At 44.9% G+C, this 15745-nt stretch overlaps 1 protein-coding gene across 1 annotated transcript in view; it reads right to left on the bottom strand.

Annotated features, from left to right (window-relative positions):
- The window catches only part of LOC109316925 (protein spinster homolog 2), a gene marked incomplete at its 5' end in the record, with an annotated part of 169584 nt that overhangs the window by 33358 nt on the left and 120481 nt on the right, over window positions 1–15745 (bottom strand). Inside the window, 4 exons of the mRNA XM_019545296.1 lie at window positions 5713–5778; window positions 10120–10309; window positions 12038–12190; window positions 13676–13818. Coding sequence (XP_019400841.1) covers window positions 5713–5778; window positions 10120–10309; window positions 12038–12190; window positions 13676–13818 — 552 coding nt within the window. The remainder of the gene's footprint in view (window positions 1–5712; window positions 5779–10119; window positions 10310–12037; window positions 12191–13675; window positions 13819–15745) is intronic.

The raw sequence follows: 15745 nt of genomic DNA, 5'->3' as shown, positions 1-15745 counted from the left end.
AAGAAACGCTGAGTGAGGCTCCCAGCATGCCTGTGGGGGGAAGATGGGTTATTGTTGTTCTACAGGAAGGTAAAAAAATGCACAGCGACTGTCCACAGGTCACAAAGAAAATCATGAGTGGAACTAGCAGTGGAAACCAGATATTGCTGCTGCCTCACCATCTCCCTATTGCTAGCCCGTGATACAGGTGCAAGGGCACTGGGCGTCCCCCAGGTGAATTCCAGTCTCACATCTCCCCCAGCCAAGACTGCATGGGTGCATGTGGAAGTGCTCTAAGTGCGACTGCTTGAGAACGACGTCTTTGAGGATATACAGGAAGACTTTACCCTCCAGCAGTCGTACCTGGATGGACCCGAGGAAAAATTAATTTATGTTAACAGGTTTCTTGTCTTAAGCTGCAGGTGGTGTCAGAGCTGGCAGGGAAACCCAGACTCCTGACTCACAGTCCTTTCCATAAGGTTCACCCTTTCCAGCAAAAGGACAAAGGCAAATACAAAAATTTATAGGCCTGAGATGAAAACTTGCTTTTGAAAAATGAGTACCAGTAAATAAGTGTCATTGGGAGAAAACTGTGTCCTGAACATTAATTATTCTTAAAAAAAAAAAAAAAAAATGCAGCTTTGCAAATAGCAATACAACTTCCAGTAAGACTTTAGCCTTCCCTAACTAATTAAATTATTGATGGTCAAAACCAGGCTGCCTTTATAATGCCAAATACGTTTATATGTCTAGTTTGAAGTCCTAGCGAAAAAAATATAATGCAGCCACCAAATGAAACATTACACTTTTTCACCAACTTTAAATAATATTGGGAGGGGGGAAATGTTGTTCCTGCTTAAAGGGTATTTTATTTTGACAGAGAGGAAATAGCTGGTAGTAAACATTAGCTACTATTCTAGGGAGGATAGCAGTAAATTACAGATCTGAACTGCATTTCGATACTAAAATAGAGCCAAATTCAAACCATACACAGGCTGGTTACAACATCCCCGCAGAAACCGGAATCCGAGGGGAAGAGTGTGGGATTGTCCTGGCTTGTCTCTCCAATTCCAGGTTGGGAGGCACACATCACACAGGATGTGCGGGGAGGCTGACAAAGCAGCTCTGGTGAGCCTCACCTCTTTAAATAGAGGTTTGGAAAGGCCATGGTTTTATTACGGACGTTCCTTTCTCCTAGCGAAGATATAAGAACTGCTCTTTCCAGACAGTATGTTCCCCCTGCTCGGTTTAACGTTAAGCATATCATATCTATGGACAAATGCTCTTCCCCAGTTAAAAGGTCACTCCAAAACTCTGAATTGTAGGTGCTAGCTCTTTTAACTCTGCAAGCAAGCCCATTGTTTTAAACTTTAAAGCGTTGCTGCTGATTTGATGTTTGCGCTGGGACAGATAGGAAGCCCAGAATACTGCATGTTGAATTAGTTCAGTATCAGAGGCAAGGAAGGCCTGAGCCAGCACTGATCTGGCTGTTGAGAGTGTTATGGAGCTGTTAACTGTCCAAAATTTCTTGGAACTATCATTCAAAAGGAAGGAAAAGTCTTGATCCAAAAGCCCATTACAATCAGCGGTAGTTTCTTCCCTTGACTTCAGTGGGCTTTGGAATGGGCCCAAAAGACTAAGAAAAATACAATAGAAAAATAATGTCTGCTTATTTAGATTGCAAGCAAAAAGTACTGGAAACTGGCTAGATGTGGCCAGGGAACACAACTTACCCCAAGGGCTGAGAAACACGTAAATGCTGTCTTTTAGTGCAGATCCCCACCTCCCAACCAATTCCAAGAACATAAATAATGTGATTTGTAAGGATGTCTGAGGAGCCTAGATGGCATGGGCAGCCAAAGCTGCTTCTAAACAATGCTGCTTCCGCTTCAGATGCTCCCACCTTGCTTCCACTTGATGGACTGCCAATATTTTACTTGCATCCAGCTACAAAGACTTGAAGAAGTGGTGAAGGAGGAAGGGCAGGCAGTCCTTCCAAACAGCTCTGAAGACGACTTTGGGATACACTCCAAAGCACTGAGAATGCCTCCAGGTAGGTTCTCTATGATCAGAGCTTTGTTGGCCTTTCCAAGGTAGGTCTGTACAACTGCATATACTTATTCTACACCTTCACTTAATCTGACCCTAGGGAACCTCATCCATCACAGACTGCCTCTGCTACTAATTTGGATGGCTGAAGCAAAGCAGCTGTGATACCTATATGCACTCATACTGTATTTACTGCAGTGATATATATCCCAGTCATCTTACACCTGTTTCAGACCTGAAGACAACATTTGGATCTACAGCATTAATTAAAGGCTGCACTTCCCCATAGGCAGCACTGGGCTGTTTTAGGAAAAACCTGCCAAAAAATATGGGAAGCATTTTGACAAGGTAAACATGGGGAACTGGTCTTCTCTGTAGGAGACCCATCACTTTTTGAATCTGGCCTGGGGTTCAGTAGCTAAGCCCTCACTTAGCCATTGACACTGGATCTTGCACAGGAAAATTACCAAGCCAGCACCAATCTTCTCTATTCTTAAAAGCTGCCATGGGGGAGAAATGCTTTTAGGACCAGACAGTGCAGAGCACTCCCTGGTATCACCTGTGGTTGAAAGTATGCAGCTTCTCAGTGGCAGGAAGCCACCTTTCTTCCTGCTGTCTGATGCACTGCAGCTCATTCATTACTGCTGTTACACGGCAGTTTTAATGCTATTTTGGGGTTTGGGTGACTTTGAGACCAATTTGCAAATCTGGCAGATAAAATATGTTTCATAATTAGTATCCTCTGTAAGAAGTCCCCCTCAGCGCCCTCGCTCAAGCACGTGCCTCGATGGAGATTTGGAGAGTTGCACCCAGGAGAATAAGGTTTGTATTGTGAAAATCTGCTCTTGGAGTAAATATCAGCCTTTCAGAACCCCAGACAACAAAGCACAAGCAATCCTGCAGCACAGAGGGTCTGTCATATCCAACTCATTATGGTCTTTCACAGGCCAGCTAAATCCATGAGAGCAGCAGGGCAAGCAATGCAGGGAGTGAGCTTACAAGAGACATCCTTTAAATATTAAAATAACAAGCAAATGTCCCAGCATTGCCAGGGAACTTGGCACCTGAGCCTGCCCACTCTGGTAAACTGTTCTGCAACTCAGAGGATTGGACCTTTAGGCAGTCAGGAGATCTGTAAATCCTCTTCAAAAGCCCTGACTTGGCCTAATTCTACCACTGAAGTTGGAGAGAAATTCCCATGGACTTCAGTGGGAGCAGAGTTAAACCTGCGCTGACAGCTTCTGGAAAACACCTTTTTTCTTTGAGTCTTAGTTTCCTCATTTCTTTTTTTTTTTTTTTTTTTTTTTTTTTTTTTATGTATAACATTTATGTGCATTAGAAGGATGTTGTGAAGCTTCAGTTCTTAATGTCTGTAAAATGCTCTGAGAGTCTCAGTCTGACGGTGCTACAGGCCTGCAAAGTGTTCTTCCTTTTACGTCAATAAATGTATTGCAAGTTAATTCCTCCTGATTACCATTTAAAGTGCATCCTGGCTGGAGCATTAACACACCTCTCTGCTGGCTAGGACCATTATGAAGCTGTCTGAAAAAAAATCAGCTATAATCCTAGCCCTCACCTACTGTCTGACTACACATCCTCTCTAGCCCCATGTGTAATGTAAATGCACTTCTGACCAACTATTTATGTGCTTGCATTGATCTGAATGGATGTTCACATTTATTTGTATAGTGTTTTTACAGACTTGCTCATGCTGATAATGTATAAAGCAGGGACACTACTGTCTATTACAGTCAGACCATTTGTCTAGATACACAAGTGAAAGCCTGGTTAAAAAGTCGATGCCAATGATTAAAAACCCATTTTTGGTAAGATTTTGTGCCCCCTCATGCACCTCATTTAGTTTCCGTTTTATTTTTAAACTGGAACTTCGAAAGCATTTCTAACTCATTCTTTCTTTGGGTTTTTTCACTAGTAGAAGTGACAGCAGCATCCCTGCAAAACCGAATTGCATATATAATCCCAAGCACATATGGAATCTGCAGACACTATAAAACCTTAAAAAGAGTCAAAGGATCTTACAAAACCCATTGAGATCAATGTGAAAATCCCAAGTGATCAAGATGGAAGCAGGATCGGGTCCTTTATCTTCCAATTTCACCCAGCATTTAGGGAAAGGATGACATGCTTGAGACCAGGATTCATTCTGCTTATCTGCTATAGATGTCTCGGGTGACCTTGACCAAAGCATTTGGGGCATAGCTATACTGCAGTCACTGCTGTGACTACAGCCACGGTAAACTTGCTTGAGATAGCTTTCAACCTGCCAGCTCAAGTTCCAGTAGCAGCAAAGAACTTGGCATTGGATACAGATACTCGAGCAGCATCTCAGCCCATGCAGTGTTTCATGCCGCCGCAGCTGCCCTGACAGCTAACTTAAAGCACCGTCTAAACAAGCAGCAGCAACTGCAGCAAAGACATTGCTCAGATTTCTCCGAGTCTCGGTTCCCTCTCTGCAGAAGCGGAAATCGGCACTTCCCATGCCTCACAGGGACGCTGTCAGGATACATTCAACACAGATTTGGAGATTCTCATGCATGACAGTTAGGAATAGCACAGAAGTACCGTAGGTAGACAGACGTGTGCTTAAGTATTCAGCAGACAACGTAAGCGCAAGCTGAAAGTCTTGGCTTAATCGGAGCCTTACACCTTAGAAATACCGAGCCAGATTTTCTCCTTATTTAAATGTGTGTAAATAAAAAAATTGCTGCACAGAAGTCAAAGGGGTTTAGTATTGGTGGGAAATAAACCTAAGTGAAAGAAAAACGAGGGCTGTTCCTGGGATGAAGTGAGTTGCCTCAAGATGTAAGCATAGGACTAGGCTCGTTTGCAGATTCACCATGTGACTTTCAGAGAGCACTGTAATCTCTCTATGCCTCAGTTTGCCCATCTGTAAAAAGGAGCTATTAATAACATCTGCAGAGTGGTACTTCCAAGAACCAGCGTTTCTGAAATGCTTGGAGATCCTCAGATGGATGGGACTACAAATGCACAGAGAGTTATACCAGGAAAACAGACCATTTCACCAAAGCAGCCAGTGGTCAAGATTAGTTTTCTGATCAGGAAGGCAGAACATGCTTTAGGCAGAGAAAAAAGTGGAAGATCAGGAACACGATGTGAATAAACCTTGACGGCTTCCCCTTAAAACAGAGGGGTGTTAAAAAATTCTTTGGACTTTCCTTTCCTGTGTTCTTTCCCAGGGGCAGTTTCCTATTGTACAGGTATTGAATGGCAGGTTTTGTGGGGCAAAACCAGGAGAGAGAGAAACGGTTGGCTTTGGATGTGGGGAAAAGGGAAGAAAGTGATTTCCCAGACCACAGGAAAACCAACGGGGACTGTGGGTGTCAAAAATAAAACCCAAAGGAAGCCTATTCCTCAATGCTCGCTGAGCTCCACACACAGGATGGCTGTACAGTTGCTTTGGATTTCAGGGCACCATTTGAATTCTGCGGTTGTTCAGTCTAACAAATGATGTTCAAAACAAAGATAGAGAAGGATGCTTCTCTCTTTCTCAGTGGAAAAGGCAATAGCAGGCAAGAGTTAAAGGGCAGCACTGAAAGGCTGTTGCAGACATGCATCTGTTTTCCATAGCAATTTGAAAAGCTGCTTTAACACCCGCCCCCCACCCCATCCCAAAGGAAAAATGCATTGTTAATATAGACTCACCATCAGTATGTCTGCTGTGATAGCCCAGTTTGAAAACAGAAGAGTTTCACCGATAAAAATGCAAATCTGTCATAACAAAACACAGAAAAAAGATTTATTCACTGGCAACCAAAGGCAGGAGGAATGAGCTGCCAGAAGCTTTTCTACCCTGTCCATAAGTCCCCAGTTAATATGCTAAATGTTAAAAAAAAAAAAAAAGAGAGAGAGAGAGAGAATCAATACATTTTTACCTAACCTCTGACGGCTCAGATTACATCTTTGTTCACAAACATGGTTTACATTCTAGAAAACTGATGAATGAAAGGCCAGTGTCATGAGTGGTAGTTTAACATAACAAATCCAAACTGAACAGATATCTTCAGTGGATTTTACGTTGAAAAACGCAATCAGCGAGTCAGAAAAGGTACAAAGTCCACATTAAGCTCATTACTAGTAACTAGTTGAGTCTTAACTAGCAAACTGAGGATGACTTTCCTCTAACCAACCACAGAAGAGGTATGGCAGTGGGAAGGCAAGATTCCCTTGCCATATAGATCCCTGTCCCTCCTCTCAAGGACAAATTTTGGAGTCTGTAGTAATAATTTAGGCACCAGTTCATCGGAGAACTAGCCACATAATTATGTAGACCCAGACCACTCAACAGAGCACTCCAACACTTTCTGTGCAGAACTAGGGCTTTAAGCTCTACGGCCAATTCAATCCTTGGCTCAATGGTCAAGAGACTATACCCAGATTTTCTTGCACACAAAAGAAACAAGGCTGGAATGTCTTGCGGAGAGTTCCTGCCTCTCGCACAAAGGAAGGAGCCAGTTATTTATAATTCAGCTTTGTACCATTGTTTTAACACTACATTTGTGCAGTGTTATATGTCACAATTCAATGCTGACACACAAGCATCTACCTACGTCCATGCACTGCTCGGGTTTGTACACAACATACCCTTCAGATAAGCTGACAGACTGGCTTTCTACTCAAACGGGGAGGCAGACACTTGCTAGGGTATCAAAAAAAAAAAGCTCATTTTGTTTTGTCCGACCACTTGGCTTTTGATATGGCACCTAAAACACTAAATTCAGTGCTAAGAGATGGACCGACCACTATGGAGGCTGAAGCCAACAATGCATTTCTAAATCCACTTCATCTGTGTTCTCTTAGGTCTGGTGCAAATTCATCTTCTAACTGCCTCAGTTCTTTCTATGCACAAACACAGTCTTCATTGCCTTAGATGCAGTCCAAAACTGTAAATATTGCCCGGTGCACTGGGCTTTGGAGTGATACTTTGGAAGCGTACTGTTTTGCACTGCCCCTCGAGTTGTGATGGTCTCCAGGAAGGAAGGAAAGGTTTGGCAACATGCCCAGTGGAACCAACAGCGTTCATCTGCCTTGTTCGTGTTGTACATATGTGTTTTTTGGTGGGAGGGAGTTGGGGGACATGGAGAAAGGGGTGTATCGTGTTCTGGTTCTAATGTGACCATGGCTTGTGTTTTGATTGTACAATGGTTTAAGTTCTCTGAACTCCTCTGACTAGCTGGTCACTGCCAGGAACAGCTTGCCTTGTTTAGCAAGTCTTAGCAGGCACGGATGGAAAGCTTCCTTCATGTGTTTCTAAAATCAGCTTTATCTACTCCCCCATTCCCCACCAGCTTGGTGACCGATCCCACTTCCTCTATTACGGTGTCTGAGCCAGTTCCCATAGCACAGCTGATGAGCCCCACAGCCTGCACAGCAAGGGACTTAAAAATGCTGGGCTGCAGAAAGCCAGGCTGAACACATGGTTTTTAGATATCCTTGAGGATGGAGACCATGGGATGGGAGAGAGGCTCTCCAGTCCTGGGGCCCCAGGGTTTCTGGTACTTCTAAAAGCCATGCAGGTGGCTGGGGAGTCCCAGGGCGGTCCTGGGGAAGCCCAACCAGCAATCAACTGATTGCTGGACTCAGCCCCAGACTGCTCGGGAGCTCAAACCAGACTGCAATTGCTTGGGACCAACGATTAGCAGACTGTCAGATTCACACTGGATAGCCCCAAGTCTTGAACCTAGTGAGGGCTAGGAACGGCCCTGGGTCTGGGACAGAGCTGCCACCTGCTGTACCTGCAAGACTGGGCTGCAACTTGCTCACAGTCACACAGAGGAGCTGTGCCAATTCCGAACAGAACTCCCAATTCCTGGCTACCAAATCAGTGCTTTAGCTAGAAGACAAATCTCTAATCCTTTATCACTGCTCTACAAGCGCTAAGATTGAAGTGAGATGGAGCTGTAACATCCAGGGCAGTGGGGTAGGCAGTATTAGCTGTTAACACCTACCTGAAGAAACACAACAGCAATACAAGCAAACCTGCATCCTCTACTTTTGTTCCATACACAGATATGACTTCTGCAACTTTGCTAAGTGACCAGCTAATATATTCACTGTTTATAGCTTTGTAAAATTAACTGGTTTTAGAATGTAATTCCATCCATCCTTGTATAGACGTGTGACAATGTACAAAAAGGCTACACAGAAATACGATTAAAAGTAGCACTCTCAAGAGATTAAACAACTAGGAAATTATTAAAATGGGATCAATGAATGCATAATATTTGATCATCCTTTGTTTGAAATGTTTGGAGAAAAACCTTTCAAGATTGGAAAGGGAAGTTTTTTTTGCATGAAAAGAGGAGAATCAACACACAACAGCACAGTCAATTTAATCTCTCTCCTCCCTGCTTCAGGTATGGGAGATAAGAAAAATGGGTCTGTGTGCATTTAGGAATTAAAATTAGGGGCAGGTAGAGGGAGGTGGCAGAAGTCATCATTTAGAGCCAGCTAAAAATAAAAAAAGGGGAATGCTTTGCCGTCCCAGAACATGCTCTTTCAAGCACCCTGGCATGGTCATTTTTCTGTTGCTCACTGCAGCAAAGATTGTTCCCATGAATTGCATTTCTTTCTGATTCTTTTTAAGTAGCTGCTGTGGATTTTTTATTTTTAAACTTTCTTCTCTAAGCATATAAAGACAGTGATAGCAGCCCCAGCACACACAAATCAAGGCCAGTTACCTCTAGTGCTAAGGGATCTATGTGGACTAGAAATGGCTATTTTGCATCTTTGCCTGTTTCACTTAAAACAGAGTTCTGAATCACTGCATTGACCTGCTATGGGCACGAGAAGCAAAATGCTGGGATTCTCCGAGATGAGGACTCCCAAACGGCCCTACTCCTGTCCTCCCACACTGCCTCTCAGAAGCACACCATCTCTGCCCTGTATAAGAAAGCACAGAGTTGAGCATTCAAGAGAGCTAGGATTGGGCTTCATGGAACTGCATTTTGATTTTCTGGTGCAACATGTGAGATCCAGACCTGGGACTGGATTGCAAGAGGAGTCTCTTGTAAGCCAGCTTAGGCACTGTTGAACTGGGGAAAAAAAAAGTACAATCTAGTCGGGGATGATCCTGCTTTGAGCAGGGGGTTGGACTAGATGACCTCCTGAGGTCCCTTCCAACCCTAATTTTCTATGGTTTTATGATCGTGGGGAATGAAAATACAAGGGAAAGGCAAAACTTTCAATTTTTTCAGGTTCCCATATGAAACGTATCTGGTCATGCTCTTTCTGCATTCACCACATAATCAAATACTTTTCACCATGGTTCACCCAGCTACTCCACTGGTTCACCCAACCAAGATTCCCCAACAGTGGCATGATCATGCATTCTGTCAAAGTCTTCTTGTGCTCTTCTGTCTGTCGATCTGGACCATCTGTTGTCTCTTTTTGTAAAAATTTAGATAACACACTTTCTGGAGAAAAGACCATCTTTTTCTGTGTTTGTACAGCACAAAATGCAAGGGTTTGGTCACTGACAGGGGTTCCTGACTACTATGGTAATACAATTAATAATACATTGTATTCACACTGTAATGATTCCCAGTAATCCAGAAAGTGGCTCAGTTATGTGAGGTAATAGTATAGTAATTACAGGCAACAAAATGTGTGCCAGAGTGCAATTGTACTGTAACTACCATGTGCTGTGCTGCAATTACAGCCCTCCTATGATAAAGGGAGATCTCATATTTGCCTATATCAAAATGCTAGGCAAGAACAATAGCCCCTTAAGCGGTCAAAAGTAACCAAAGAGGGGAACGTACAACTTTCTGCCCGTGATAAACTTAAGCCCCAGAATCTCACATGGTCGACTTGGTGAGTTTCTAAGGCGGATGGTGAGCACAGGGAAAAGCAGTCCGTCTCTCAATGTGTTTTCAGAATGGCAACGAGAAAAGAAAAGAGCATTAAGAAGAGAGGAAAGCATAAGACCAGTGTCATAGTCCCAGATTGTGCAAGGATGAACACCGCTTCCTTCCTAGAGGGTTTGGTGTCAGGCTCAACCCGCAAGATGGTCCCTGCCCATTCACGGTTTTCACTGTGGACCATACTTACATAGGCTCCCACAATACTGCTTTTAGCAGCGACGAAGATCAGACAGATGAAGATGGCTGAACCCAGCATGCCCACAGCACAGACGAGAGGATCAGCTCGTTGTGTTTTTAAGCGGCACCATTTGGTTGCACCAGCCCCTGTGATCACACCCAGAAAGCCTGTGAAGCATGTGATTGCTCCAAAGATCAAACTATTAAAAACAAAACATTGAGAGTTAGCTGTAGAGTTTTGCACTAAAATGGAAACATTGTACAAACAAACAGAGAAACCCCAGAGGAACTCAGCTCTGAAAAGAGTGCCAGAGCTTTGAATCATGTACTGCATGGGCAATGCCCACAGGATCCAAACCTCGTATTCCTCCTCTACTGTCACGTTTCATCACAGCTCTCACTCTCCTCCATTACCCTGTGCGCACACATAAAGGGTAGTAAAACCTACTAGCTCGTCAAAGGTCTCAAGGAGGATCACCCTTAAATAATTTAATGCAAAGTTAGGGAAGCAGGAACCTCAGGCCATTAAAACTGCATGGCAGTTTGCACGAACGTGAGGAGTAGTAACTAGAACTGGTCAAAAATATTCAAATAAAACATTTTTAACTTTACATTGTTGAAGGGGACATGAAACACGATCAGGTTTTCATTGAAAAACTGATCAAATTCTCAGTGGATGCAAAGAATTGGGGAAAGATAAAAAGGAGTTGACACACATGAGAAACAAAACCATACTTTCATCAAAACCTTTTGCAAGGAAACAAAATCCTTTCTTGCTCAGTGTGTGTGTTAACTCTGAGATGAGTCCGCTAGGCTAGAAGTGGACTATCTTTCCAACCCATTTCCCACCGCAGCTATCCACTCCTGCGGCATTCTTCCCAAATACCATGTTTTGCTTCAGGAGAGGCAGCACGTTATTCGTAACTGAAAGATAATTAAATCTACAGGATGCTTAGGGATCCCTTCAGGATGGAAGGTGATCTCCTAACATGCTTCAGCATTAAGCTCCTACAGGATATGGCATGGAGGTTTATTCAGCTTGTTACCCACAGACCTCCCCCTCATCTCTTCCATGTCCCCAGGTCAGCACTACAGGAATATTAAAGATGAAGATGGGGACAAATTTTAAATGAAGAACTTTCAAATAAAGGAACAACAGGAAAGTCAATTTCTAATGTTCCGTGGTAAGTCTGAGGTCTCTCCCACCCATAAAGATCGTGTAGTGCAGTGACGACTGATGCAACCAGCTATTCTTTTTCTGTAACCCATTAATGGAAGATGTTGCACAGGGGCAAAACCCTAACTTCCTGCCAGCCCCAGGGGAGAGGAACTAACTGGACACCTGAACTTTGGCCTCCCCATGCCAAATGCAGGCTCCCCATGCTAGCCCATCCTCCTGCAGCCTTTGTAAACATCATCCCTACTGCAACCATCTCCCACTCAATCTTAGAGCAAGAGCCAACATGGTGCTTCTGACATTACAGCAGGCCACATGCCATTCAAAGATCTCAGAGTGCTTTTCTCAGTGTGAATCAGTCAAAACTGTCTTGTGAAAGTAGTGTGACTGACATCTTAGAGGTTGGGAAGCCAAGACAGAGAACCCTTGATCCTGTTCAACACCATGCTAGGGATCAGTGGCAGGGACAGTAAAGCATTCAGACCTCTTGTTTCCCTGTCCTGCGCCTCTGCTGCAAAGCCACCTCTTCTTCCTCAACCTTCCTGGTTGCCTATTCTGGCTTCACAACAGGTTCATGCTGAAAGGGATATGAATCCTGAACTTAAACTCCAGTGATTCCATGTTGCAAAGGGCCAGGAGAAGTCACAGGAATCCTTGTAACTGTGTCTCACTCTCTCACATCAAGATCCCTGGGGTTTTCAAGTTTCCTCCAGTAAGACAGCCACTCTCCAAAACAGCAGATAAGCCTCACCTGTCCTTGGTGCTACAGGGCTGGGAACTGCAGGTCTCCACCGTCTTCTGCACCACCTGTGCTCGGTGAAGGTAGAGGGGGATCCACATGCCCAGCGCCCCCGTGGCGAAGGAGACAGCCGAGGTGGCCAGTGACGAGAACACATAACTGCGGCTGGGGAGATGGAAGAGGCAAAGCCAAGAGGAGATTTAGCTTCACAGCTGCTTTAGTTTTGCAGAGACCCTGAAGAAGCAAGAGCCACAGATGCCTCAGGAATACTGAAAACAGCAGCACTTCAACCCCAAACCCCTTACACCAGTACCCCGGGAGCTAGGTGAGGCTTGTTAGCCTAGCCACTGAAGTGAGCTTTGACAACACACAACAGGGCTTCCTGGGAAAGGGTTCATCGCCCTGTAGAGAAGGTGGGCTCTTGTGGCACTTTTCTTGCAGGCTCCCAGAGGATCAGTAGCTGGGAGGTCACCTGCCTGCAGTGATCACTGTGCTGTGGTTTGTCCTGTGCCACATAATGCTGCTTTGTCACTCTGGTTAAAGCATTGCCCCTAGTCTACAAGGCCTAGTTCTCTTCTCTGCAGGCACTTCCCTCTGTACAAAGCAGGTGTAAAATCCCATCAGGCTCCAGGCTGGTTTTGGTTAGCACTTGCTTTGCATGGGTCCAGTGACAACAGACTGCAGAGCAACAGAGAATCAGGCCCAGGGTGCATTCCTAATTCCTCGTGTTGTAGCAATTTCTAGCTCGGAAACTGTAAAATGCTGTAAACATCATCCCTACTGTTTTTTACAGTTTCAAAGCACTACGTGACCACTGAATTGGTGGCTTTCAGCATACACTCAGCACTTAGGCATCAGGACATCAACTGCTCAAATGCCACTCTCTGTGCTATAATGCTATCTGCTTTCTGGCTCAGAGCACCAGGTTTCCCACCTGAGCATCCCAGCTCTGAATGGCAGAGGATCACTGATGACCAGGTACCCAAAAATATGATACACAATGAAGCCAGCCGTAAATAAATTGCTAGCCCTTGTAATACTGTCCTAGCAGAGGCTGACAGCACTAGCCAACAAGGGCACATATACTCATATTCAACCCTGGAAAGTAAGTTAGCAAATGCAACTCCCTAAACAGCTGAAAGTGTGAGCCTTCAGTACATGCATTTGTGTCAGCTATGAGGAGATCCTGCGAGGATACGTAGTCACCTGCAACTGTGGGAATGTGTGGACACCTGCACAAGTGTATGCATACCCTCAGTGCGTGTGGGCATTTATAGATTTTTCTCTGCAAAATTCCCTTTGGTATTTAATGTCATTCCACTTTGAGAAAGGGGTTCTTCTCCTGGTGCCCACCAGGGAATATAAAGGGTATGAGCATCTGAGAGCTGGTAACAGAGTTTGCTGCAGGCCCACTCTCATGTTTCCACACCTACACTTCAGCCTCGCTGGGAACTTCCTACAGATCCTAAAGCAAAATTTTGGATCTGAATCTTAGAAAGCTTTGATCCAAAACTGGGTTCAAAACCCTGTAAGTAGGATCCTTATCTAGTAAACAGACAACTGCGATTTCCTTTCCCAGGCCTTCTGCAGCTCCTCAGATCCCACCACTGGGTAATCGTACAGTGCAGGGAGGTGAAGCATGTCTCTTACTTTCTGAACAGTGCCTTCATGTCTCTTGGCCATGAGGTCCTAGCCTTCAGCTGTCCCCCGAGCTGTTCAACGTTGCCTCTTTTAGCAGCAGGTACCAATATTAAGATGAGCGTCCCTGTGATCATACCCAGCAGTGGAGATACCTGGAAAAAAGGATCTGGGCATTAGAACAGGATGGCAGCAGCGGTTTCCTTGACTAGTCAATAAGAAACAGATTGCATTAGTTTCGCTTCAGTGACCAGATTCAGCAGTCAGAGCCTCTACATACACTGCAGCATCTGCTCCTCTCCTTGCTTTCTCTATTATTCCCTAGGCTGTCCTAGCTCACTCCCGTTACCCCCAGCCATAGGGATGCCGTCACAGAAGTGGTAAATTTTTGTGGGATAGCTGCTATATTTAGTTTTTTCTTAACACAATTCTGCAGCGCCACGGTGCTTGGGTAACTAACTCCCAGCAGGGCTTGATTTCCACAAGAATTTAGAGATGGTCTAGGAACAAAGAACCAGGAAAGTAAAAAGGTTTCCAGATGCTGGGGGTCTCTTCTTCCCCCACCACAATCCTAGCGTCACATGCATTCACAGCAGCCTCATCCTTCCTGCACGGATGCCTCGCCCGTCCCTTTTTTCCTCCAGCAGCTGCTTGCTGAAGCTGTGGTGCAGCAAGATGCATGTGATATTCAAGCTGAGAAGTGGAGAAAGCAGATAAGAATACTGAAGCACACTGCGGCCTGGCCTCTCACTTCCCACTCCACTAATCTGACCACTCAACAAGGCTGCATTTCCCAAAGGATCCTCTAGTGTTTTCCAAGCCACAAACACAGATCCCATTGTTGCCACTGACATTCAGTCATTGCTAGGGTGAAGCAGTGCTGCTAAACAGAGAGCATTTTCAAAAAAAGGCCGGTACCACCTCTTCTATATGTGAAACACCCACATAAAAACTCTGGACCAACCAAAACAATCACAGGCACCAGCCTGAGGACTCGCACCTCATAGCATCTGATTTACACCCACAGTACAAAATTCCAGGTCCCAGAGATGGAGGTCCCACCCATTTTTCCTCTGGAGGAAAGGCCCCAAACATTTCAAGAGAGGAAACTCTCTCTTCCAGTAAAAACTGTAAGAGAAAATAAAGGATTCAGAAGTTGAATCACACTTCTAACTCTAAACTGAAGTGCCTTGGGATGTTTCATGAACATTACTTTTCTAGACCTTTGTTTGTTTGGATCTGAAGAGTCCAGCTCTTTCAGGAGCACAGCATCCCCTCCTGCTCTGCCAGCACATTTAAATTATTATTGGCTGTAGAGTGATGACCGGCATCTACAGAAGAACCACCAAAAAAATTCTAGGTGTTCTGCGTAGGGTTTCCCGACTGGGCACAGACTAGCCCTGACCTCTTTCAGCTCAGCAGATCCAGTGAGATCAGAACAGTGATACAGTGGTATCGTTACCGGTGCTCTTCCGAGTTGCATCTCAGAGTGTTTTAACCTCATTCCTTACCATAGCAGTGGTCAAAGCACTGGTAGTGCCTTGGTCTCTCCTGCTCTTTGGGCATTTTACACATGCTCCGGGAGGCTGGGGAAATGTCTCGGAGTGTCATGTGTATCAGCATCCCTGCACTGAAAAATGGCAGCGGGGCAGCGCTTTAACAAAAGCTCAGGCGAGCTTTAAAGTGCCCCTGCTGCTATTTTTCAGCGCAGGGACGCTGATACACGACACTGGAGTCTGCTGGAGTGTGGTAATTACGACGCTCTAGCAGACTCAATGAATCGACTCTGTTCCAACACACTGGAGCAGCCTCAATGTACGTGTATAGGTGCCCCCTGTGTCGGGCTAACTGAATGGTTTCTTTTCACTGGGTGCTCAGAGGCGATGGTGCGAGAGATGGCTAGGAGAGGATGAACTTATGGACCCCTTCTGGATACAATTGCCTGCAAAATACACGGGACTGGATTCAGCGGCCCAGGAGGTCCCTCCTTCCTTTGCAGTAAGCAACTTAGTCGTCAGGCCAGATGGCAAAGCTAACACATTTAACGATTTCTTTGCCTCTGTCTTCCTAAGTAGGGACCAG

The sequence above is a fragment of the Crocodylus porosus genome, unplaced genomic scaffold (assembly GCF_001723895.1).
Source record: "Crocodylus porosus isolate Cpor-Errol unplaced genomic scaffold, CroPor_comp1, whole genome shotgun sequence".
NCBI classification, from domain to species: domain Eukaryota; kingdom Metazoa; phylum Chordata; order Crocodylia; family Crocodylidae; genus Crocodylus; species Crocodylus porosus.
The sequence above is the reverse complement of the archived record's forward strand: the minus strand, read 5'-3'. Positions and strand labels throughout refer to the sequence as shown.